Source organism: Kogia breviceps, chromosome 3, assembly GCF_026419965.1.
Source record: "Kogia breviceps isolate mKogBre1 chromosome 3, mKogBre1 haplotype 1, whole genome shotgun sequence".
NCBI lineage: Eukaryota > Metazoa > Chordata > Mammalia > Artiodactyla > Physeteridae > Kogia > Kogia breviceps.
This window is the reverse complement of record NC_081312.1, coordinates 87529113-87555022: the sequence shown is the minus strand read 5'-3', so window position 1 is coordinate 87555022 and position 25910 is coordinate 87529113. Positions and strand designations below refer to the sequence as shown.

General features: G+C 48.0%; 1 protein-coding gene across 12 annotated transcripts in view; it reads left to right on the top strand.

Annotated features, from left to right (window-relative positions):
• FRMD5 (FERM domain containing 5) overlaps nucleotides 1–24632 on the top strand; it is a 362059-nt gene extending 337427 nt beyond the window's left edge. For 4 of the 12 annotated variants that reach the window (XM_059059384.2, XM_067029161.1, XM_067029158.1 and 1 more), the window contains 7 exons: nucleotides 6032–6120; nucleotides 9164–9227; nucleotides 9833–9924; nucleotides 12746–12820; nucleotides 13379–13447; nucleotides 14359–14465; nucleotides 20905–22070. In XM_059059384.2, coding sequence (XP_058915367.1) covers nucleotides 6032–6120; nucleotides 9164–9227; nucleotides 9833–9924; nucleotides 12746–12820; nucleotides 13379–13447; nucleotides 14359–14465; nucleotides 20905–21482 — 1074 coding nt within the window. In that variant the 3' untranslated portion in view covers nucleotides 21483–22070. Of the gene's footprint in view, nucleotides 1–6031; nucleotides 6121–8330; nucleotides 8573–9163; nucleotides 9228–9832; nucleotides 9925–12745; nucleotides 12821–13378; nucleotides 13448–14358; nucleotides 14466–20904; nucleotides 22071–22123 lie in introns of those variants that run through there. The other 8 variants (XM_067029166.1, XM_059059386.2, XM_067029162.1 and 5 more) reach the window with 6 other exon arrangements.
• The last annotated feature ends 1278 nt before the right edge of the window (nucleotides 24633–25910 follow it).

The window sequence follows — 25910 nt, the reverse complement described above, 5'->3', positions numbered from 1 at the left end:
TGGGATAGGGAGGGTGGGAGGGAGATGCAAGAGGGAGTGGATATGGGGATATATGTACACATATAGCTGATTCACTTTGTTATAAAGCAGCAACTAACACAACATTGTAAAGCAATTATACTCCAATAAAGATGTTTTTTTTAAAAAAAAAAAAAAAAAAAAAAAAAAGAAGAATCTGCCTGCCAGTGCAGGGGACACGGGTTTGAGCCCTGGTCTGGGAAGATCCAACATGCCACGGAGCAACTAAGCCTGTGTGCCACAACTACTGAGCCTGTGCTCTAGAGCCCATGAGCCACAACTGCTGAGTCCGCATGCTGCAACTACTGATGCCCGCACACCTAGAGCCCGTGCTCCACAACAAGAGAAGCCACCGCAATGAGAAGCCCGTGCGCCACTACAAAGAGTAGCCCCCACTCGCCGCCACTAGAGAAAGCCCGCGCGCAGCAACGAAGACCCGATGCAGCCAAAAATAAATTTAAAAAATAAATAAATTTATTTTAAAGAAAGAAGACATTCTTGTCTTCTTTTTAAGATGAGAACATTGAGCTCTGAGGAACTAACTAACATGTCCAGTGTTAGTGGCAAGGATGGTACTGGGACTCGAATTTGGAGTTGTGGAGTCTCAGTGCTGTGCTCTTTCAATTATCATTCATGGTCTTCCATCTGGAGAGATGGCATTTATTTAGGAACAAAGCGGGACTCACTGACAGTTCTGATCAAGAGAGGACAAAAGACCTACGAGACTACTGAAATCATCATAGAAAAATGTAATGTAAATTCACCAAATGCCTTTATGTCTGTTTTGTATAGACCAGGAGAAAATTGTTTTCAGCAGGATCTAGATTAGATCAACCACACAAATAAAATGATAATGTCATTCCCTTGCTCTTAAAATAGGATCATTACTTTTCATAATCCAGCTACCAAAGCTCCTCTCTAAATAAACCCGCTCCGCATCTTGACACGTTGCCCTTGACCTCAGAGAAGCAGAACAGGAAGTATCAGTGATGACTTGCCCTCACCCTCAGGTGGGCCCCTCTTGGCTACACTGCGGGGAGCGTGTTAGGTTTACTGCCAAAGTGAAGAACTAAAGCCACTTAAGTGGCAAGTTTCTGCCAAGATTTCCATTTCTGAGCTGTCATGGGTTGACGCCAAGCCTCTTCCAGGGTGCCTGCCTCCTCCTCCTCATTTCCACTCTGGTTTCTTGTGGCTGTGTTTAAGTGTATTGAAACTGGGTGGTTTTCATGACTGATTGAATGTGAAGGTCCCCAGCTATGAGCTCTTTCAGGAATGGGCACCACTGTCTGGAAGAGCATATGGAATCTTCTTCTCTCAGGTTTTTTAAGAATAATAGAGGCTTCATCCACCCAGACTGAATTAGTTTCAGTCGTGCTCCAGAGAGGGGATGGCTGACTTTGAGAGGCATAACAACCAAGAATGCTGTGGTCCTGACTCAGTCACATCCAGGATGTCCTCTGGGGAACAGCAGACAGAAGCCTACTTCATTGTATCCGGAGGTAGATCTGGGCAAAATGGCCAGATGTCCCTATTTCCAAGAACCAGTCAGTACTATGATTTCCAAAAATCCTTTTCTAGACAGAGTAATCATCTTAGGGTGAACATTTGATGATGATGTATTGATGCAGGTCAGGTTTGATGGTGGGTTCCATATGAACATGAATGACTGTGCAAATCCATCCCCTCCCCAAGAAAAACACGTGGCCTTGTCCTGGCAGTACATCATTTAGGCCATCTCCCTAAAATTGGACGGAAGTATCGATAGTATTTCTTGGAGTATGTATTATTGTCCTCATCTTACAGATGAGGAAACTGAAGTCCAGAGAAGCAAATAGGTTACAGAGCAAATAAGAAGCACAGTGGGGTTCTTAAACCAAGGCTGAAGCTCCTTCCACAAGGATGAAAAATTGAAAATAGATTTGTCACCTCAACCATAGAAGCAAACTAAAGTTTTTTGACTGTTACCTGATGTAGAGCAGGCCTGGCGATATCTGCTGTGGGGCTGTCAAGACCTGAGTTTTTATTCCACCTCCCAGATAATTAATGGCTCAGTCCTGTGGGTGCTGATTGCATTGAGATGGGTAGGGGACAGGGAGGAAAGATAGAATCCAGCTTGATATGATGGAAGAGCTGAGGAACAGCTTACCGCCATCTGCGTCACTTCTCGTCCTCATTTCCTTCTCTTTTTGTCACGTAACTTGTCCTTCAACATACAAATCCAAAAAGCAGGCTCACAAGGAGAATGGCTTGTTAGATGAAAGAAACTGGGAAACTTGTGGCTGCCTGTTTGTGTTTTCATGCTGGTCCATGCTCTTTTTTTTTTTTTGGCTGCGCTGTGCAGCTTGGGGGATCCTAGTTCCCAACCAGGGATTGAACCTGAGCCCTCAGCAGTGAAAGCAGGCGTGGAATCCCAACCACTGGACCACCAGGGAACTCCCTGATGCTGGTCCAGATGTGAGGTTTCTTGCTGTAATTCCAATCCCATGCCTCATGTGCCAGAGACGAGTAGCAAACATCCCAGCTGCCTGCACTGTGGATGCCCACGTGCCAGAGCCTTGCACCTTCATCTGCAACTATGGCATTGGAAGCAGTTTGGATAACTGCTCTCTTCAAATGGGAGGATGGATTGGGATTGCACAAGGTGCTATTATTATTTATTGGAATAATAAGGAATACTTATTGGCATCTAATAGAGATTTACTCCCAGTTTGTTCCCTGTTCCAAATCAGCCAGTCTGGTCAGGAGAGACTGTTCCCCTCTAACTCCAATACCTGCCTTCAGTTGGAGGCCGGCCCTGTGGTGTCCGGGCGGTGCAGATGGCCAGCACCACCCAGTTCATGGGAGGACCTGCCCTTCCCTTTGCTCTGGCCAGAGACAGGCCTGTCACTGCGATGACTCTCACAGACGTCCTTCCCCTCCTGCCCACTTCATTTTTCCCCCAGATCCCAAATGTATCACCCACATCCCCCTTCTCCATGGTCCCTAACAATGAGTAACTTCTCCCTTTCTACCTCAACTTCCCACACCCTCTTTTCCTAAGTAGCAAAATTTAAGTCCATCAGCATCAGGAAAAATCGTAAAATGTTAGGCTTTTTTAAAAGAGATTCTGGGGCTTCCCTGGTGGTGCACCGGTTGAGAGTCCGCCTGCCGATGCAGGGGACACGGGTTCGTGCCCCGGTGCAGGAAGATCCCACGTGCCACGGAGCTGCTGGGCCCGTGAGCCATGGCCGCTGAGCCTGCGCGTCCGGAGGCTGTGCTCTGCAACAGGAGAGGCCACAGCAGTGAGAGGCCCGCGTGCCGCAAAAAAATAAAAATAAAAAAAATAAAAGAGATTCTGTATTGAGTTCAATAAACTCAGCTAATCACTAGCAGCTATAATATTATTAACAACAACACAACCATTAGCATGTATTGGGTGCTTACTGAGCACAGCCTAAGAGGCAGATGATATCATCCACCCTGACTTGACAGCGAGGGGCCTGAAACACAGGGCAATGTAGGGACCTGGCTGAGGCCACACAGGCGGTGAGTACAGAGCCAGGACCTGGGCTGACTGACCCAGAGTCCGTGGTTCTGGCGCAGGTGCTCTGCTACCGTTGCCCACGGGGGCCTGGAGTGAGAGACCTGGAAGGAGGCCTTCCCTGCCCACTTCGCTGCTTCCCGTACCTCCTCTACCATCCACAAGCCTCTGCAGGCCCTGCCCTTCCTCTCCATCCTTCACCTGTTCTTCCTCCTGGGCCTGTCCTTCAGCAGGCAGCAGAAGACACCTTCCCCTCCCCGCCCCCCTGCCCCACTGTGCCCCTCCCCTCGTTCTGCTCATGTGTGGGCTTTCCCCGCCCCACCCACCCCCCGGCAGCCACACTGGTCCCTCTGGCCCACCTCACTGCCTCACACATTCTCCTGATAAACGTCTCCTGCAGGCCTGTTCTCTGAGTACAAATAAGGTAAGGCCTCCACCCTCGAGTCTCTGTCTAAACCCGCAGTTGTAGGCCTTCCTCGGGTCCTGCCTGCACAGTGAGCGGAAGGCCTCCTGGTGCTCACCCTCCAACCCTGCGCGCAGAGCCCTCCCTCACCCACCACCACCACCACCACCCCCCCGCCAGCCTGCACAGTTAGTGCTGGTGCCCCCTGGCAGGGACAGTGTTTGTGCGCAGTGCTGGTGCTCAGCTGTTAGCAGCCACCACCAAGCCCTGATGACAGGCGGGGGGAAGCCCAGCCCCGTGGCTTCAAAGTATCTCCATTCAGGTTATTTTTAAACAGTATTTTGCTGTGCCCGTGGGTTGAGTGACACTGTGCTTGCAGCCAAGTGTTGGGGTCACGACAGACCCTGAGGAAAGGACAGTAACACCTATGCATTAATTCAGATGTTTGCAAAATATATATTTAGCTTTTTCCCTGGGCCCAGATGCTCACACCTGTAACCCTGACTCTAAGAGATAGCCTTAAGGCAAAACTGCACTTTTCCTTGAGGCAAGGCTCATGAGGCCCTGCAGAGGCCCCACTGTTCTTAGGACTGATTAGGCTGAAGATCTGTGCCAGGGAGGCAAAGCCTGAAGGCGGGAGAGACTAGGAGAGCCTGACAGCCACGGCCCACACTTGCACCCATCACACCAGGGGCCTGGCCCCGACCCCATGGCACTATCTGAGCTGTGGCCCAGACAACTGGCCTGCATGCCCATTCGATAAGCAGCCTGGCATAATTTTCTGGCCACCTGAACACACAAACACACACCCTGACAGAGCAGATTCTCACCTGTGGCCGCTATCAGGTGAGAGAATGTAATCGTCACCCAGCTTTCTGTGCCCCGTCCCAGCCTAGAAAAGACCTGGGCCTCCTGGAGCTCATTTCCCACTTGATGGAACCAGGGCCTACAACTTCTGCACCTTCTCCCTTCTTTGCCCAGTAGAACCTCAAGCCTTGTGTTTACCAACTGATAGTGACAGGTGACCAGGAGGCCTCTTTGTTGGTTCAGGCACCACAGGCCTGGCGATAGCTGTTCCACTTGGCCAGTTGCCTCTTATATTTTCTTCAGCTAAACTTTCCTGAGGGAGTCCAGTGTGTCAGGCCGTCATGATAATGATAACTGCTATTCTCTCTCTCTCACACAGAACAGCTTTCTCGAAATATAATTCACACATCAGAAAAATCCATCCTTTTCAAAGTGTGCAATTCGATGGTTTTTAGTCCATTAACAGAATTGTGAAACTTGTGAAACAGTCACCACTATCTAATTTTAGAACATCTTCATCACCTTCAAAAAGAAACCCTGTACCTATTAGCTGTCACTCCCTATCTCCTCTTCCCCACAGCCCCTGGCAACCAGTAGTATACTTTTTGTCTCTGTGGATTTGCCTGTTCTGGATATTTCATATAAATGCAAGCATACAACATGTGATCTTTTGTAACTGGCTTCTTTCACTTAGCATAATGTTTTCAAGGTTCATTTGTGTTGTTACAGGTATCAGTACTTCATTCCTTTTTACTGCTGACTAATATTCCATTGTGTGGATGTACCACATTTTGTTTATTCACTTATCAGCTGACGGACATTTGGATTATTTCCACTTTGCAGCCGGTATGAATAATCCTGCTATGAACATTCCTGCATAAGTTTCTGTGTGAACATAGTTTTCAATTCTCTTGGGTACATACCTAGGAGTGGAATTGCTGGGTCATATGGTAACACTACGTTTAACAATTTGAAGAACTTCCAAACTGCTTTCCAAAGTGACTGCACCATTTTACAATCCCACCAGCGATGTGTGAGGGTTTGCGGTTCTCTTTGGAGATTCACAACAGCTTTCTAAGATTGGTATTATAATCTACAACTTACAGTTAAGGCCACCGAGGCTCAGAAAAGGTAAGTAACTTGGCTATTACTTCCAAATGCCAGGCTCTTCCCTCTGTGACCAACGGCCAAGTATTAACCCTGTATCCCCGGTGAACAACTGTTTCTCACCCTTTTACCTCTATGCCTGCATCACCCTGATGAGAAATCTTTATGTGTTACAGGACGTGTCAGGAAATGCTGCATTTCTGGCCTTCACTCCTTTTGGGTTTGTTGTTCTGCAAGGAAACAAGAGGGTCCACTTCATTAAATGGCGAGTATCTTTATTTCCACAACAGGCTTTTTATACCTCACCAGCTGGGAAGGGCTGTGGTTCCCACGTCCTATGTCTGTGATTGGGCGAGTTCTGGTTCTGAGCCCTCTCCAAAGCCTTGCATCCATAATGGTAACTGATGAAGGTAGTGGTCTCTTCTAGGGATCCTATGCTTCCACACGGGTGTTCCTGAGAGCCAACAGCCTCTCCAGAGAGAGAAAGGGTATGGAAAGTTGGGTTCTGGGTAGGAGAGACGTCTAGAGCTGGAGACAATGTTAAGGAAGCAAAAGTTCCCATGAGAACTGAATCCTTGGGACTGTCCCCCGCTGAGGACCATAGCATCTGCAGCGATGTTTACTCCTTACCCACTCTCCTAACGAAGGAGGGCTTGCAATGACCCCTGGGGCAGATATAAGTTACCCTGTTGCTCTGGCAAAACACCCTCCTCGGACCAAACCCTACGGTGGGCACTGCCTGCAGGAGCACAGATGCTGCTCTGTCTCCTGTCCCTCTTCAGGGCTTAGGTGTCCTCAGCCTCCAGCCTCCAAGAGTCCCATCCCCACTCTTTCTTCCCTCCCCTGCCTCTCCCACTCCCAATTCTAGCAGGCAAGAGCCACTGCTGCAGCCACAGCTGCTCGGAACTGCTTCCTCTCCACCCATCTGTTGGAATCTGTTCTGCTGCGTGGCTCTGTGAGCCGATGCAGCAGACTCTGGTTTGTTGATGGACATTTGGCTCTCCTAGAGACCCTTTTTCTGGCCCATGCAAACATCTTGCAGCCTCATGTTGCATATTTTACTAAGCCCCTGTGATCTCTGAAGCTTTCTGGGCCTTAGACTGCGAAGTCTAAGCTGGCCAGCTCCTCGCAGGGGCTTGGACAGGCGTCTTTCCTTGGCCCAGCAGAGCTCAGCCAGGGAAGCCTGCTCCTGTCTTGTTTCCTCCACCTTCTCAAGAAGAGCTAGCGGGGAACCTGAGGACAGAGCTGCTCCCTGGTGAGCTTTCTGCTGGGGATGCTGCAGGCCAGCTCTCCTGCGACATCCTCTTCAGCTCCCCTGTTAGCTTGCGGACAGACACCCCCTTTCCAACCCTTGTGGCTCTTGTGAAGCTTGGCAACATGATGATCAACCACAGTGCTTGTGAAACTGCTCCCCAGACATGCCCGGCCAGGCCCCATTCCCCAGAAAACCCCTTCCCAGGGCGGCCTGCTGCACTGGGCTAACTGGTGTGCTCCCCAACACGCCCATTTGCTACCCCTTCTCAAGCTGGCCCACTCACTGCACTCCTTGGGTGAAGATGGTGAGGGTTTGGGGTCTTCTGTCCAACAAGATACTTTTCAGAAAAAGACAATGAACAGGGTCAGGCCACCGCTCTCCCAGTGAGGAGCATTTGCTATTTGGAGACCTCTGGGTCATCTGATGTTCCTTAGAAGGCCCGGATCCTGGCCACACTCCAACCAGGGTAGCTGTCTTATGAGGTGGCTGGTAGGGGGCGTTTTAGCTAGAAACAGGTAGGACACACCCGGGCCTATAGTCCTTAAAGTATCCTTGCCCTCCGGAAGCCCTGCTGCTCACTGGGTTGTCCCAGGCCCTTTTCCTTCTATAGCTTCTCTCACAGCCCATTTCTTCAGGACATCTCTTCATATGCCTCACCTTTAAAGTAACAGATGTAAATTTAATCACACTTCCAATAGAAAATTTCCTACTTCACGATCTTGCTTATTGAAGCCTAGGATGATCTGTGTGCTTGTTTATATATCAATTGATATTTATTGTATTCTGTATGTGTATGAGAGATTGATTGATTGGGAGGGGATCTAACAGGGAAGGAATCCCATGTGGCTTGTACTAGCTCAGAACTGGTGGTCAAAAGTTGTGAGCTCTCATCCTGACCCAGCAGTGATTTCCAGGGAACAAGTGACCTTCCTCTGTCCCCTGAGTTTTGCCCAGTAGTAAATTGGGTACATTGTTCTCACTACCTTTCTGCTACTTTCTAGGATATTGAGGAAATCTCCCTAGAAATCGCAAAGAGGAAGAAGCCAAGTGGAGGCAGATTATGCATGGTCAGATCTCCTTGAGGGGTCCCAGTTGGGTAGAAAAATAAAGGCTGCCCCCAGTGAGGCAGGAGGGCCTTCAGGCTCCAGAGGGTAGCTGTGTCCGGCCAATGGAAGGGAAGTGAGGAGTGACCAATGCTGAGGCCTAGTTCTCTGGCTCTCAGGGACATCCACCTAAGACCCCAGTCATTTTTCCATTTTGTAAATGTAACCAAGGCTGAGAGCAGTATGTGGAGGTGAGGTCTAAGTCGTGCCATGTACAGTAACCATGTCACTTCTTCTGATTTGTGTCTGTCCTGCGGGTGGATGTACCCCAGTATCCTGTTTGCCTCTTTTACTGCAGCCATTCACTGGGCTGGTGGCTTCAAGGATTTTTCTACAAAAACCCCTAAGCCCCTTTCCTGGTCAGTACGCTGCATGACTGTTCCATGTAATCTGTTCTCTCTCTTTGGTATGTTGCCCTGCCCCCCTCCCTGAGATCGTTTGACATTTGTCTGCATTAAACTGCATTTTCCATCCAGTGGCACAGTCACCTGAAAGACTCAACTCCCTCAGAACCTGGTCGCATTGTTTTTCATTATTTGCTGTTATCTTGAACTTTGGCCTCATCAGCTGCCTGTGGCATCTTACATTTGACAGTCCCATCCAGATAATGCACCTGTGTTATGAACCAAATCCTGAAATGGCCCAGGACCACTCTACCTAGACTCACTTCCCATGCAAATGTTTCCCTTTTACAGCCACTGTTGATGAGCCCGAAATCCTTCTATCACCCTATTATTATAGTGTGATTGACCAGAAAACTGTGGATTGAACTGTTTCAACAACTGTTCTCTAAGGCCCCTGCGCTGCTGTCTTGTTTCAGTTCTAATTTTGGCTAAAACTGTGTCTGTGCCTGGAGCCCCTTCCAGTCGGGGTGGGCTATGCATCTACAAGACTTAGCTGTGAGCAAGCAGCCCACAGTGAGATGACGGGCGCTCTCTTTGTGCTTCTAGGAATGAGGTGACCAAGCTGAAATTTGAAGGAAAGACTTTTTATTTGTACGTAAGTCAGAAAGAGGTGAGTGCTGGCTTCCTTCTCTTCAGGGAGGGCTGGGGCACTGGGGTGGCTCCTGATGGCCAGGGCTGAACCAAAGTGGTCCATCCAGGCAGAGCTAAGCCCCCTGCATGCCAAGCCGGGACCAAGGTCAAGGCTGGAGGTGAGGAGACATGAGATGACGAGAGGTGGCTGTAGGTCCTGGAGCACAGGGACTTCCTCAGGGATGCTGGTGACCCTCAGAGGTTCCATACCTCCAGGAAGTACAGAGTAAGATTCTTTTGCTTCCATATGAAAATTCCAGGAAGATAATAAAAACCAAAAAAAAAGAAAAAGAAAATTCCAGATGAGAGTGCCACTTTCTCTGGGGAGGGCTCACATGGTTCAAGCGGTGCCAGCAGAGACTTACTCTGATTGGACCTGCCAGGTGTGCCCTTCTGCACTGACCTCAGCTCTGTCCTGTGGGTGCTGCAGGCTTCTCTTCCCTCCAGGCAGCCCCTTCCCCATCTGAAGCCTCTCCCTGAGAGCACTGGGGAGCCTTCAGGCAGCTCAGGGCTCAGTGTCCTGGCCCTCTTCACCCTTCGCTTCGCCATCCATACTCAGCTGTTTCTATGTGGGATTTTTTGTAGGAAAAGAAAATTATTCTCACATATTTTGCTCCAACTCCAGAAGCCTGCAAGCACCTCTGGAAATGTGGGATAGAGAACCAAGCCTTCTACAAGTGAGTGGACACTTGGGATGGGAACCGCCTTTATCAGGGCCAAAGCCATAGAAGCTACTTTAAGAGGAACAATGGGCAGGAAAGTTTGAGCAACTCTGACAAAGGAGACATGAGATGACAAGGCTGGGCTTCCTTATAAAACTCAGACCCCTTTCCGGGTGGCTGGCTGTACAACCTGGAGGGTCAGAGCTGATGTCTGGGAATGTGTGTCAGCGAAGTTGCCCAAGGCGTCTACCTTGAGATGTCGTTGGACAGCCCCCAGTGGCAAAGCAGTTCTGGGTCTTTTCAGGGTAAGGCTTGGGCCAGAGAAAGCCCATAGGTGCCTGCCTTGAATAAAGCTGGCGCCTTGGAGCCATTCAGAGCCCAGAATACAATAGCTCCATGAAGAAACAGACACAGCCCAGAGCAGCTCCCTAAGCCTTGGAGAGACTCTGGGGCCCGCTTCCCAGTGGGTGGCCTGGTGCTGAGCTGGGGTTGATACCAGCCCTTCCTGGTGTGTCACTGACAGAGGTGTTGCCAGTGACAGGCCAAGTGCTCAGGAGCCAGGGGTGGGGTAGCTGGAGGAAGCAAGGATTTGACTGTTACTGAGATAGCAGCTTTGGGGCAAAGGAGAGAGCTTAGCTTACCAAATGATTTTGTAAAGTATATTGAGGCTTTTGTGCCTAATTTTCTTTGATTAAAAAAGTTGTTATAGGGCTTCCCTGGTGGCACAGTGGTTGAGAGTCCGCCTGCCGATGCAGGGACACGGGTTCGTGCCCCAGTCTGGGAAGATCCCACACGCCGCGGAGCGGAGCGGCTGGGCCTGTGAGCCATGGCCACTGAGCCTGCGCGTCCAGAGCCTGTGCTCCGCGACGGGAGAGGCCACAACAGTGAGAGGCCCGCGAACCGCAAAAAAAAAAAAAAAAAAACCACAAAACACCAAAGTTGTTATAAAAGCATTAGGGAGCAAAGAAATAGCCCATCGAGAAACTGGGGGTGATGCCAGATAAAGTGTATTTCGCTAAAACCCTTGGTCTTGTTTTTAAAATAGAATGCCATGACTTATGCTTTAATAAGCTGCATCTTAATCAGAACATAAGACAGAATGTGTGGTATATTCCTCCCCTGACAGGCCATAGTTCTCCCTCCAGTAACCTGAAGGATCCAGAGCAGAATTGCTCTGGGCTGGGAGGGCACCATCTTCCTCCCCACTCAACAGACTCTGCTACCTGCTGACTGCTGTGGGATGCTGGCCCCCAAAGGCTGTTTCTTGGGCAGGCTTTCCGAGTTGTATGATAAATTCTGTGCATTTGATACCAGAATCAGGGGTGAGTTGAATGGGCAGCCTGAATTCTCACCTGAGTGGGCTTCTTTCTTCTCATGGAGAAGACACTCGGAAGACTTTCATGTGGTCACATTTCCCTCCTATTCAGTCCCTGGCTGTCCAAGGAAAGCCAAGAAAACATTTCAGCACCATTTCTGGAGGCCCTCCTTTGTTTTTCCATCTGAGCCATGGGAACAGAATTGTGCTTCTGAACCTGTGACCTAACTCAGTTTGTGAGTCTTTCCCTAACAGATTGCCAGCATCCACACTGGAAACCAAGGCCGCTTTTCACTGTTCTCCATGACTAATTAGGTGTTAAAAGCCTCTATCCTGGGCCAGACACCCATTTATGCCAAGTCGCTAGCAGGAGCCACTTCGGCCTCACTCAAAGTATCTGTCACGGACAGATCCCTGCCCTGCTTTTGGCCTAGTGCTTTGAAGGGAGCCAGTCAGACTCAAGAACATGCGCAGATAAAAATAACTTTATGTGTCTAACACGTATTAAATATTTTAAACCAAAAAAAAAAAAAAATGTGCTCAGACAGGAGAGTAAGTAGGCTCAGAGCCTTATGGAGCCCTGAGACAGGTGGGGATGGTGTCCCCAGCACCTGCTGTTCATGGATTATAGGGACAACTCCCTAAATGTTCACTGCCCACTCAGGACAAAGGCTTCAGACCAGTTCAGTTCCCGGCTAGGTTAGCACTACAGGCACCCAGGGTGTGTTGTGGATGGGGTCAGGTCTTGGGAGATTCAATCTGGGCAGCTCTGCCCAAGCTTCCCTTTCTAAGTGACAGGAGTACAGGGATCAGAGCAGTCACTCAAGGGTGTGGCTTCCAGAGTCTCCACCTCAGCTGTTCACAGCCTTGAAAGTGGTGTTAATGGGCTTTCTGGGGGAGGGCAGATGGTTCCAAGTTCAAACAAATGGTGGAACTTTTTATTAAAGTTCAGCTAGTTTCTTCATTTCACAACTTCTCAGAGTCTCTAATGTGATGATATACTTTAGGTTCTCTCCAAGAAGGATATGGAATACGAAGGGCACTACTCTCTTCTCCACCCACAGTTACCCAGACATGGACACGAATTCTCAAATACTAGGACTGCAAGGGACTCCTGAGGTCAAGCAGTCCCAGCTCCATCATTTTATAGATTAGACTGAGGCTAAGAGAGGAAAAATTTGCCCAGGGTCACACTGCTAACCAGTGGCCTGGCTGAGATTCAGCAGGTGGCATTCTCTTTCCCTAACATTTATTCTCTCAGTCCCCATGGTGAACCCATGGGGCACTCTTGGGGAGCCCTCACTCTCCTAATGTGGAAGTGGGTTGCAGCATGCCTGTCCATAGCACTGAGACCGTGAACACGGCCCTCAGGTGCTAAAGGAGAGTCAGAGACAAGCAGGGCTGTGAAGGGCCTTTTCCTGAAGGGTTTCTTCAAGTAGCCTTTGGAAGGAGCTGGAGACACAGCCTTAGGCTGTAAGGCATTGCAGACCATCTCTCACACTGGACTTTGCCTTGCTGCAGGCTGGAGAAGTCAAGCCAAGTCCGCACAGTGTCCAGCAGCAATTTATTCTTTAAAGGGAGCCGGTTCCGATACAGGTAAATAGTGACAGTAAGTAACCGTTATGGACCTATTTTCAGACCCTTCTCTGGAGAAGGGCGGCCCAGTGGTCCTTACCCTGAGAACAAAGACATTGGGAACCTCCAAAGAAGTGTGAGGTTTCCATCCAACTCTCCTGTCTCCTAACCCTTTGACTATTTCTTTCCTCCCCTGCAGCTGTTTGCCTGTAGGGGTTAAAATGTGTGTCTTCTCCTGCCCTTACAAAAGCAGCAAAATAAGAACTGTAAGAGTGATTCTTTTCATTTCTATCTAAAGATTTCATTTTTTTGCAATGTTTTTGGAACACACTGGACAATGAGGAATCATTCCTAAATAAGAATGGAAGATCCCAAAGACCGCAGAGACAGAGAGCTGTCAGGACGCCTTAGAGCACTTCATCCCAGCAAGCAAGCCCCACTCAGTGGCCTAAACATTGGGAAGGGGTAGGCCAAAGAGGCCACTTCCCAATTCAGCCCAAGTATTTGAGATCTTACAGAGGAGCTCAGTCCTGGAACAGTCTCATTTCTTGCTGCTTGTTTTATTTATACTACTTATAGTGGCCGAGTTGCAAAGGAAGTAATGGAGTCCAGTGCCAAGATCAAACGGGAGCCACCAGAAATACACAGGTAGGCACCAGGGGCTTACCCCCAAACCAGGTCCAGTTCAGATCTCAGAATCTTAAAAGAGCCAGCAGTTTGAGTACTGTGAAGATTCTGGCCATGATGGCTTCCAAACAGGGCAGCAGGGTGAAGAGACCCATCTCAGCCAAAGGCATGGGAACAGGATGACCCTGGTTCCCTAAGCCCTGATGGAGAATGAGGGAAGGTGGGCTAATGCAGACAGTACATCAGACCCAGGAGCCACCTTCCTGGGTAATTCTCTACCATCATTCCAGGTCCTGAAATTGGTCATAGACCTTGGAGGACATGCCCAAGCAGCAAGATTTCACTGGCTCTGTAAACAGTCCATTACAGGAAGCCAGTCATACTAGGTCTGAAATAGTTTCAGGATCCATGCTTTATGTATAACTGTAAATCATGCATGTCCAGGAGGCCATCTCCTAAAACCTCATAAGGCTGAGGGAGAATATGATTGGCCAAAAGGTCTGGGGTTTGCCAACCAGCCTGACCTCTGGGAATGGGAGCATTACTACCTGCCTTCACACAGAGCCCCCTGCCACCAGCAGCCTCTGTGGGAAGTTGGGGGAGGCTGCATATCAGTCTTAGGCACATTCTTAGGAGCACCGCATATCCTGGGGCTCTACTCTCTGACAATCCTGCCCAGGGACCAGTGGCACCATTGCCACACTAAAGAAAGGATCGGGTAGGTCTGGGATATAAGGAGGTTGGCAAGTTTGAAGTAGTGTCTCTGACTGGGATCCAGGGACTAAAGGCAGAAAGCAGGTATTAAAGATTTTTTAAAACAAAACAAAACTTAACACAGCCAGGCAATTCTAGTAACCAGTCCTCAACTCTGAGTTTGGACCACATTTGTCAGTGCACTAAGTCAACAGAATTCTTTTTTTCTTTAACCTCAGAGCAGGGATGGTCCCCAGCCGCAGCTGTCCCTCCATAACCCATGGCCCAAGGCTGAGCAGCGTCCCCAGGACCCGGAGAAGAGCTGTTCACATCTCCATCATGGAAGGTGAGCATGAGCTCTGGAGATGACCTGGGGTTCCTCCCAAGTTATCACCTGGACCAGTTCCTCACAGGGACCTTGAAAAGAAGTGAATTTGCACTAGAGACAGCAGCAAGTTTCTGCAACGGTAGGGAGAATGTTTCATCCAGTCAATGGGAACACCAGCTGGGTGTCAGGTGAAGGGTAATCCCATCCAGCCCTGATGAGCTGTGGTCCAGGAGGGGTTTGTAGATCTAAGAGTATCAGACTAAACGTTTGGGAGAGAACTTTGTATGTGGAAGCTACCAGGTTCCATGCAGTTCTGAAATTGATTTCCATCAGAGGCTTTCTTTCACTTGTGTTCCAGATCTGATAACCAGTTTCCACAGCTTAAAGGATCAGAGTGGCTGAGGCAGTTAACCAAGAAATGAAAACTCTTGGTTCTGAAGCATCCCAGTAGCTGCCACCACCTTCTACTTCAGTTGTAGAAATCTGTCCTCTTGCAATCTGAATTCTTTAACATTGTCTCAGGAAATCCAATATGCCCCTTCTCTCTCTACCATTCCCTCGCTCTGGAAGAGGTGGAGGTGGGAAGAGAGACAAAGTCTGTGTATTTTCACTGAACGAGATGACCCAGTAGCTGGGGTTGATACCTCTCCAGTCTCTGGGCAGTTTATACTGTTAGGAGACTTTGAGAAGATTGCTCTCCAGCTGTTGTCACTGACCCAGCTTGCCCCACAGACTTTGATACAGGTATAAAGTTGAGTGCTTTCCTTCCTAAAGACAACATTTTGTTTGTTTGTTTGTTTGGGTTTTTAAAATTTTTTTATTTATTTATTTTTGGCAGCATTGGGTCTTTGTTGCCATACACAGGCTTTCTCTAGTTGCGGTGAGCGGGGGCTTCTCTTGTGGAGCATGGGTTCTAGGCATGTGGGTTCAGTAGTTGTGGTGCGTGGGCTTAGCTGCTCCACGGTATGTGGGATCTTAGTTCCCTGACCAGGGATCGAACCCATGGCCCCTGCAATGGCAGGTGGATTCTTAACCACTGCACCACCAGGGAAGTCCCCTGAAGACAATGTTTTGTAGGACCTCAGAAGATCTCAAGCAGCAGTACACAGCAGTAGGACTGCTTCAAACCTGTCCCTTTCCTGGAAGCTGGGGAGGGAAGGCCCTCTGCCCTTTCTGTGGGAATGCTGCTTGTTAATGAAAATGAAGAATCGCTTAGGTTAGGAAGGACACTGCTCTGCTGCTCCTCCGGGAGGATCTCTGGTTTGTGTTTAGGATTTTACAATGTGTCGCTGACTCTGCATCACCTGAGTATGGTGTAAAACTACAAACAGTCTAGGGGTTGAGAACCCTGGCTGGGCAACCACCATCAAAGGCCTTATTTATGTGAGTACCTTAGTTGCTCCATTTGTAAAACCCTATGGGTTTTGAGGAAGCTGATGTATGTGCAAGTACCTTAAAGAGATGAAAGCATTTACTGGGCAGGCAGCAAGCACAATGCAAAGAGCCCTGGTCAGGAAGTCAAGGATGAGGTCAAAATAAGAGCTGTGCCACACATTTTCTGGGTAGGTTGCTTAACCTCTCTGAGCCTGTTGCCCCCACTGTAGAAAGGGGTGGGGGGTTGGGGGAGGGTGCCTTGGAAACTCCCAAGTATAATCGCTATGCAGGGTATGGAATTATTGAGGTCTGGCCATCATCAGACACAGCCCCCTGGTTTTCCCTCCTATCTTAGGCTGAGCGGGAGAAGTGAGCCCAGTTCTCTTATTTTGGGGTGTGCATCTCAGGAAAGTGGACTGTCTTCTCCTCTTTTGAGGAAACATGACTTTCTCCCCTCTCTGTGGCCCTTGTTCCCATCTGTCCTGAGGCTGAAGCCACCAGGTTCATCCCAAGGCTCTTGCAGAAAGTCGGGACAGCTGTCCTCCCAGAAAAAAGGCCACCCCCTGGGGGAAAGCTGGCCCTAATGCAGGTATCGCATAGGCGAGCAGCATCAGGCATTACTGCTCCCCAGCATATGGAAGAATGTCCAGTAAAACCAGCATTCCCAGAAGAGGGAAGACTGAGGCCATCCACGTGGGGATATAACTCATTTGGAGTAGCTGCCAAGCAGGGTTAGCAAAACAACTCAGAGGTGGGGAGAAGCATCCTCAAGCTCCCCCAAGACGAGCTGTGAGGCTGCCTCAGTTCCCAACCAGCTCTGGCTGTGCCTTCAGCCTCCTCCCAGAACCTGTCTTCTCCCATTGTAGCAGCAGTAGGCTCCTCAACATCTAAAACTGTCACCCATGCTTACAAAATGCCAGGGGAGGGTGCAGAAAGCTATTAGAGCAGAGACACCCCCCCACCCCAGGGCCAGGGCACGGCCTCAAAAGCTTAGGCTCAGAACTTCACACCTGGCAGATTATAACACAGCAGGCCTGCACGTGCTACTCCCCAAGCCAACGTGCTCCTTACACCCCGTGCCCAGTGGTGCCTATAGACAAGCACAGTCTTCATCCCCGGTCATGGCCTTCAGGGCCCATTAGACTCAGAAGGGTGTGGGAAGAAGCTCAGAACTGCCCTGGCAGGAATGAAACTCACAGGCAGAATGTAATTTAGGGTGAGGAGAGGCAGATGGACATCTAGTTTGGATGTGAAAAAAAAATACAAGATTTTAGCAGCTGAGTGGCTCTATCAGTGCAGGGATCATCAAGCCTGGGGAAATAAAGAATGGATTATTTCAGGAGGTGAGAGTTCATCTGCATCATCTCTCAAGAGGGGGTTTTGCCTTTAAAGCACCTAACACGGCTGACCCTCAATGTTCACCCCAACCAGGCAGGGAAGGGTGAGAGGGACGCGATGGGGACCTCAGAGGAAGGACACAAACCGTCAAAACTCCCAGGAAGTTATGGACATTTGAAATTGGTTCACGCTCCATCAGGGATTGTCTTTCCTATAATCCATAAATTAGTATCACAGAAACCATTTGCCTTTTCCAGGGGAAAGCTTTGTATGCTATCTCCAAAAACAGTGGGGAAAATTGCAAAAACATTAACGTAACGTTACAGTTTGAATGAAACCATGTAATCTCAATGAGCTGAGACCCTCAAAAAGAAGACTGCATTGCTTGGCCCCGCCCTCTGCTCTCGGGGATGCCAAGATAACACATGTTATTAGCACAGGCCTGACCCAGAGAGGACGCTCAGGTATGTCAGTTCCTTTCACCCATTGTGCCCCATAGGGCAGCCAGACAAATAGCGTAGATCCCAGTGGAGGAGGGGACGCAGCCCATTTCCAGCCCCAGAGCCACCGCCTCACACTTCAGAGCCACCCAACCCAAAGCCATTTTCTTTGTAGCTTCACATCCTGGATTTTCTGGGACAGTCCCGATTTCCCCTACTCTCTGGGATTATTCCCTGCCCTCTCTGTTTCTCACCCTCTGAGAGGTCTGGGGCCCTTATACGGGCCTCAGGGAAACAGTTACTGACTGAGAAAGCATAACCTTTTATAGCTCTAAGTCCTTCTGACTGAATCCAGTCCCCTGATAACGCTGGCCTCTCAGAGCTGCTCTTTCCCTGCAGCTCAGTCTGCTCTGAGACTCTCAGAGCCAACCTTTTCTCTCCAGCATGGGCGGCACTGCGAAAGGGCTGCCATGGCGTGAGATCAGTTGGTTTCCCATCCCTTCCCTCTGTACATTCCCTGCCTGGCTGATGCCCATGAAGAGACCAGCTGGTTTCCACTGAAGAAGTACCTGCCTTCCTGGGCCACCATGGGGAAGAGTCTGATTAAGATTCACACCAGAGTCCGAGTTCAGCTCCGGTTGACTAATCACTGCCTTCGGCCCCTGAGTGTGCGCATCCTGAGGATGGGGCCCCGGCTCCAGGGTAGGCTCTTGACCACTGTGCCCCCCGGCCCACTGGGAGCCACCTCCGGGCAAGGCGATCAGCTGGAGCACCTCCAAGGTAAAAAGACACCCTCTGTTTTGCTGTGCCACTCACCCAGATCCCACCCACGGCACCCACCCCATCCATCCCAGAATAACAGGTTTGAGGCGAGTGGTGGTTTCTAGTGAAACCTGAAATTCTGTACAGGACTAACCTAGCATAGGAATAACCTTAACTTTACAGGTGAGGTCTGTTGGGGGAACAGAAGACTAACACTTACTGAGTAATTTTGTCAGGCTCTCTACTTAGAAATACATAAGTAGCCATTATCTTGTTTACTGAGAGCACCAACAACTCCCTGTAATGTGGCTTCTGATGTCCCTCTGATTTGCTCTTTCTGATGTCACAGCCTTTGCCTCTCACCTTCCCCGGCAAGCTTAGGGCTGAATTGTAGGCCAGGCTATGATTGCACTAAGTGGCTTCCGGCAGCTATGCTGGTCATACATTAGAAGATCTGGCAGTCAGAGCTGTCCTTGGGAGGGGACAGCCCTTGAGAGGGTGTGAGGTGCCCTGTGCAACGGGGCTGAGGTTCCAGAGAACAGGGAGCCAGAAGAGTACTTGGGAAAGGAGCTGAGCCAGCAACATGTAAGATCAGAGCCTGGAAAGGTTTGTTTTATCAGAAACCCCTTTCACACTCCCAGGTACCTGTTTCTCATGCTACACACGTGCAAATGGGGGAAGAAGGGAGGAACACTGGGGAAAACAGAGAGCAGAGGAACATCAAAGACTCTGAAACAAGGGACAGGCTCTTAATTTCACCTTATTTCACAACAGTTTCTTGGGCAGTTGGGACCTAAGTCTAAGGCAGGTGCAGGCTGTTGACTTAATTCATCCTGGCCTGTTGTTCCACTCCCTGGAATCTAACTGCATGATCATTAGCACCATGGAATAGAAAGAGGCTTGGATTCTACCCTTGTCTTTGCCAGTAACAACCAACCACATGACTGTAACCTCTAGCCCTCACCACTTCATGAAGTTATTTAAAGATAAAATGGAAATGCTTTAAAAAGTTTAAGACATTATACAAATTTAAGTATTTTATAGCATAGGGACAAAGGAAATACAGCCAGGACCATGCAGCTTCTGAAAGCAGGAGCTGAGAGCTGCGGCTAATATACTAATGGTGAGGTGGTGGGGAGCAGAGGCGGATAGCAAGGGGCTACCATCCCCCGTGCCCATGCTAGCCACTTGTTCGTAACCCAGGGTTCGTTCCTATGGAGAATCTTTTACTGTGTGTATGCCGAGATGGGCTACAGCAGGCTGGGCAGGCAGGCGGCCTGGCTACAACTGGTCACCTATCAAGGAAGCCAAGGAAGATGAGATACACTATTTCTGAAATGTTACTGGCACCTTTTAAAAGAGACCTTGGGGCTTCTGAAGACAGCCCAGAACCAGAAAACTCCGTAATCGGCCCTGGTTAGGTCTTACCTTTACTAGCTGGGTGTCCAGCTGTCTGGGGCAGTCAGGGTCGATTTCAGAGCAACAGAAGGGGATGAGCTTCTCTTGATGTGGACCATAAAAGCAGGGAGTGCCATTCTGGAACCACCAATAGGGCCAGGAGTAGAAAATACAGACACTGAACTTGAAACAAGAAGCCATTTCCTTGGGAGCACTATGACATGGGCCACATTTGGTGACTCTGAGCTCTGACATCCTCTGGCCTGGGTGGTTGCTGTTTGGTTGAGGGGAGTAACCAGCTCCTGTTCTTCCCTACTAGAGCTTTGAGCCCTGGGAAGAAAGAAATGTTCCATCTAAGAAAGTAAGGAGATAATGAGTAGTTTTAGGGGCAGAAGACCCTTTCTCCTAACTAATGTAAGAGGATTTCCCACTGATGCAACAAGATCGTCTCAGAGACCACTCTGTACTCTGGAGTAGCTAAAGCAAGGGGAGCTGTCAGCCTGTTCTGGACTCGGCTCAGTCTAAGGTGAAAAGAGAGGGAGAGCACTTAGGAAGAGCAGATTAGGTTTTTACCTCCCACAAAGTCAGGAGAGCTAGAACTGGGAGGCTGAGGAGACTGATAGCAACTGCAGAAATCCAAAAGATGAGCTCATGAGCTCAAGGAGCTGTGTGCCGGGTTGTTAGGAGGACACTCGGCTCCAGAATCTGTATTTGATGAGGCCCAGCTGGGCAAAACACAGTCTCCTCCACATTCCTGCCTCTCAAGGCCCTTGGGTCCCTGAACCATGACCCCAGCTCTGGTTGGGTCAGGGATAGTCTGCAATTCTCTTTCAAATTGGGCTGAAGACAGGCCCAGGACACCAAAGGCAGGAAAGGCAGAATCTTTAACCAATATGGCCAAAACTATAAGCAAAAAGAAAGAAACTTTCAACCAATGCCACTCTAGTTCCTGCTGCTTCTCTTGTCCTATTCTTGATACATCAAAACAGAGTGCAGTGGCCATTGCTGCTGGTCATGTGGGGCATGCAAAGGGGCTTCCTAAGATTTTAGTGACCAGATAAAGCAGGATAGGTGCTGCCTCCGCCTGACAGCGAAGTGGGTGCCAGCACACAGAAGGCCTGCTCATTTTCCTTTTGCCTTTCCAGGCCTCGAGTCCCTACGGGACAGTGCCCACTCCACCCCGGTACGTTCCTCCTCCCACGGGGACACTTTCCTGCCTCACGTGAGAAGCAGCCGGGCCGACAGCAACGAGCGAGTCGCCTTGATCGCGGATGAGGCCTACAGCCCTGCAGACAGCGTGCTGCCCACCCCTGTGGCCGAGCACAGCCTGGAGCTGATGCTGCTTTCCCGGCAGATCAATGGGGCCACCTGCAGCATTGAGGAGGAGAAGGAGTGTGAGGCCAGCACCCCAACTGCTGCAGAGATGGAGGCCCTTGGGGGAGAGCTGAGGGCCCTGTGTCAGGGTCATGGCAGGCCAGAGGAGGAACAGGTGAATAAGTTTGTTTTAAGTGTCCTCCGTTTGCTCCTTGTGACCATGGGACTCCTCTTTGTTTTGCTCCTCCTCCTGATCATCCTCACTGAGTCTGACCTTGACATTGCCTTTTTCCGCGATATCCGCCAGACCCCCGAGTTTGAACAATTCCACTATCAATACTTTTGTCCCCTCAGGCGATGGTTTGCCTGCAAAATCCGCTCAGTGGTGAGCCTGCTCACTGACACCTGAGAAGGTATGAATCCTCCCAATAACTAGCCAGGTGGACCAAGGAGCCCGGCTACCCATTCCCAGCAATGGGACCCATCGCGGAACCATCGGCACATGTACCAAGTCCTCCTCTCATGACTCAAAGTCCACAGCCTAGGAGGGTCATTTCCCAGAAGAAGAAAGGGATAGGCTCATGCCTTGTCTAAGCTAACTGGGAAAACTCATTTCCTTCAGAGGTTCTTTCAAGAAAGGCTCGGCGACTCTCTTTCTCATCCTCCCAATTTGCAGGATAAAATTTTTGGTTTTGAATTTTGATTTTTCATAGATGTGTATTATTTTGAAAATATCAAAAATAATTTATTTTATTATTACTGATTCTCGCAGTAGTGTCACCTAGTAGATGGGACACTAGTTGGAGACTAGAGAGCTGTTGTCTTCTGTATTCTGCAGGAGCTTTCCTACTCAGTTCCAGTAGACTCATCACTGCAGCCTCAGTGGGGCAGGCCAGGGGTCTGGACAATGGGGACTGTCTAGGTTTTCTTCCCAGACAGAGCTTTTAAAACAAAGTAAACATCCATGTAGAATGATTAAATGGAAAGTTGCTTCTTATGATGGTCTGAGTTGGATTTTCTTTTCCTTTTATTTCTTTCAAATCTGAGCAGAGTGGGCATCTGAAGGGACCACCACTACAGCAGCAGCGGCAGCAGGGGTGGGGTAAGTCTGTCCCCTTAGACTAGATCATAGTGGGCATCACCATGAGTTTTGTATAATTAACTTAGACTTCTGTGGGGTTTTTTGCTGAAGAACCTCAAGACTTTTATAGTGCTCCAAAAGCATTAGGTGAATTCACTGGTGCCAGGGATAGAACTGTCATAAATGCAGGACTAAGTGTAGTTAACAGAAACCAGAGCTAAGGTACCTGAGAGACTGTTGAGATCACAGAGCAGTACTTATTTTGTACAACACTGTCCCCCCCAAAAAAGACTATTTCAATTTATATTTTAACAACAAAATGTATTTTCTTATCAATTCATATTTTGTTTTTACTTTATGGATTAAGAAAAATAGAGCCTGATGAACTTAAACGATACAAGGAAGAAACTGATCCTGAGAATGAAAAGCTTCAGAAAATAGAATTCCAAGATCAACAAACAGCCTGGGAAGGGACCAGGAAAAGAATCTCTTTAAATAGGAGTTCTAAGAGATGCCTACAAAAGAAGGTGAATGTGGCAGAGAACGACTTAGATGTAGAAATACTGCCCCCTAGCGTCATCCTCTGCACTGGGAAAATGAAAGTCGTAGGAAAGCACTTGCCATCCTTGCCGAGGGAAGCCGTGGAAGCATGCAGAAGCACAGCATGTGCAGGGTGAGTGTGGGGTCCGAGGCCCGAGCTCTGCAACTCTTACAACCACTCACACACAAGATCTTGTTTTCATCTCAGGGAGAGATTTCTAAGTCATCTGGGGCCTGAGGACTTATGTAAGGACAGTCAGTGGACATATTCCTGGGACCCACATAACAGTGAAGCAGCTACTGACACCCTATGATGCTGGGCAGCCCCAAGTGCAGAAAAGAATGAGTCACGTGTAGATCTGCTTTCCCCTAGTTTGTCCTCTGAGACGGCAGAACCATGTCCATATATAGAATCTAATAGCCATGGAATAAATGGAGTTTTTCCTTTTTTAAGGTTGGGGGCGGTGCTGTGTTTCAAAATTTTAATTGCCATTTTATCTAGACCAGGGGTCAGCAAACTTCTGTAAAGTGCCAGATAGATAGTAAATATTTTTTTATTTTGGTTTTGTGGGCCATACTCTTTGGCAACTACTCAACTCTGCCATCTTATCACAAAACAGCCATAGGTAATACATAAAAATAGGAGCAAAGCTGTGTTCCAATAACATTTCTATTTATAAAAACAGACAGTGAGCTGAATTTAGCCCACAGGCCATAATTTGCCAACCCCGATCTAGACAATAAAACTGCTCCTTACCAGTGTGTAAGCAGAAAGAGGGTCAGCTCTGCTCAAAATTCCTGACATGTGTTAAAGATCCAGGATCATTTCCTAGTAGAGGCAGCACTGGGGTTGCTTGTTTAAAGGGTGCTCGAACAACCAACCAGCAAATGCCAAGATGAGCAAGATCAAGCGCTGGAATGCTATAACGCAGCCAGAATCTAAGCATGGAAGAGGGCCCGTCTGATCATTTCCATACCAGCAACAATTTGGGCAGAATTACAAACATCTATTTTCAAAGTGACAAGACAAAAACTGAAGGAGATCCTAGTAAAGGTTAGGGATCGCTTAGAACCAACTAGCCACTGCCACTTGTCAGCTACACAGGAAAGGCTTTATTAGCTCAGGATTGGAGTAAAAAGTAGACTCAGAAAAGAAAAACGCTGTCAGGAAATAGGGGGGCTGGTTTTAACCTGGATATCTACTGTCTTATGCAACATAGCAGATTACCTTTTAGTGTAGTGTTCCTACCTCAGTCTGTAGAATATGGTGTTTCTATGCAGTGAGTGATAGCCTCGACTCTGACCTTTCATGTTCATATTAAAGAAAGATGCAGTATTCCATATCCTGGTACGTACTTGTGTCTAGAGTTCTAACGGTACAATAGTCCATACTACTTCCTACAGCTGGATTTTGCTCTCTGAACAGAAACTTTTGGGTTATTTTTTTCCAGGGCTTATCCCACAAAATATAGATAGAAAAGTTTCCTTCAATTTGCTTTTCAAATAGTGCTTGAATAACAAACTTCCTTTGTTGGTGACTAGTCTTTTTTGATATCTCCCCATCATTAAAAATTGTTCAAGTTTTTAACCTGATTTTACTGTGTTCCACTATGTCTCCTATTTTCTCTCAAAATTAGTTTTGATCTCATTGTAGAAAAAGCAGTGGTTTCCATAGCTTCATCTATCAGAGGAAATAAAACTCTTACTAAAGAATAGTGTACTGCATCTTTAAGCAGTAGAAGGTAAACTACCTGCAAATGTGAATTTCTTAGTTTCATTAAAAAATATATAGTTGTTAAACTTTTGTGTGCCAAAAATTCTAAGTTACATTTTCCTTCAAAGCAATGTACTTTTTTCTACATATGCAGTATGTAGTTAGCATAAAATCACTGGTGCCATGAAAATTATTTTTAAACGTAAATAAATATTTAAATATCATAGAAGAGTGGACTCTTTTTTTTTTTTAACTTACAGCCTATCTCACTTTCTCCTCCTTAAAATTAACAACACATAGATAAAAGGGTACCAGTGGGATTTACACAGCTGACTGCTCTCTGCAACTGGAATTATTTAAAATAATCATTTTGTTTCTAGCCATCTATTATCCTTGTTCTTCCCCCCAAAATAAATACTATTAAGAACTTAGAAGATTTAAGTGTGGAAAAAAAAAATTAAGTGTGGAGATTAATTGGACCACATTTTTCTGATGAGGAAAACCAAGAAATGATTTTCCCAAGGTTACACACAGTCTCAGAGCCCAAAGGAGAATCTAGATGGTCCAGCTTCTGCACCAGTGTTCATAAGCCTGGAGTAAGAGAGAGAACAGCAAACACTTCCTATGAAGGGAACAGAATGATATCACCACTACAATTACAAACCTCATATTTACAACTTAACAACATACATTCCTTTAACATTATCTCATCTGATTCTGTAACCATCACTCTGTGGCTATGGACTGGTAATGGTCTTCTAAATTCCATGAGTAAAAGGTGAGACTAGGGTCCACTGTACTAACTTATTATCTAATCTTCCTATTTTCACTTCTACCTGCCCTCCAACCCTCCATTCTGCCACTAGATCATCTTCCTAAAGCACTGATCAGGTTATGTCACTTACTTCCAAATTTTAAGAGGTTCCTGTTACCTTTAAATGATATCCAGGGACCTCCCTGGTGGTGCAGTGGTTAAGAATCCACCTGCCAATGCAGGGGACACGGGTTCAAGCCCTGGTCCGGGAAGATCCCACATTCCACGGAGCAACTAAGCCCGTGCACCACAACTACTGAGCCTGTGCTCTAGAGCCCTTGTACCTAGAGCCAGTGCTCCACAACAAGAGAACCCACTGCAATGAGAAGCCTGCATACCACAACAAAGAGTAGCCCCTGCTCACTGCAACTAGAGAAAGCCCATGGGTAGCAACGAAGACCCAATGTAGCCAAAAATGTTAATTAATAAAAAAATAAAATGATATCCAGTGCCCTGTTGCCAGGGAGGTGGTTTTTTTTTTTTAATGACAGGAGTCTCTGCTTAAAGTGATCTGAAGAGTAAAAAAGCATGAGAACTACTGGATGCAAGTGGTTTCCCATGATCCTACAGACTTACAGCTACAGCCTTTTTTTTTACAGCCCTTTTTAAAAAAAAAATAAATTATTTATTTATTTATTTTTGGCTGCACTGGGGTCTTCGTTGCTGTACGCGGGCTTTCTCTAGTTGC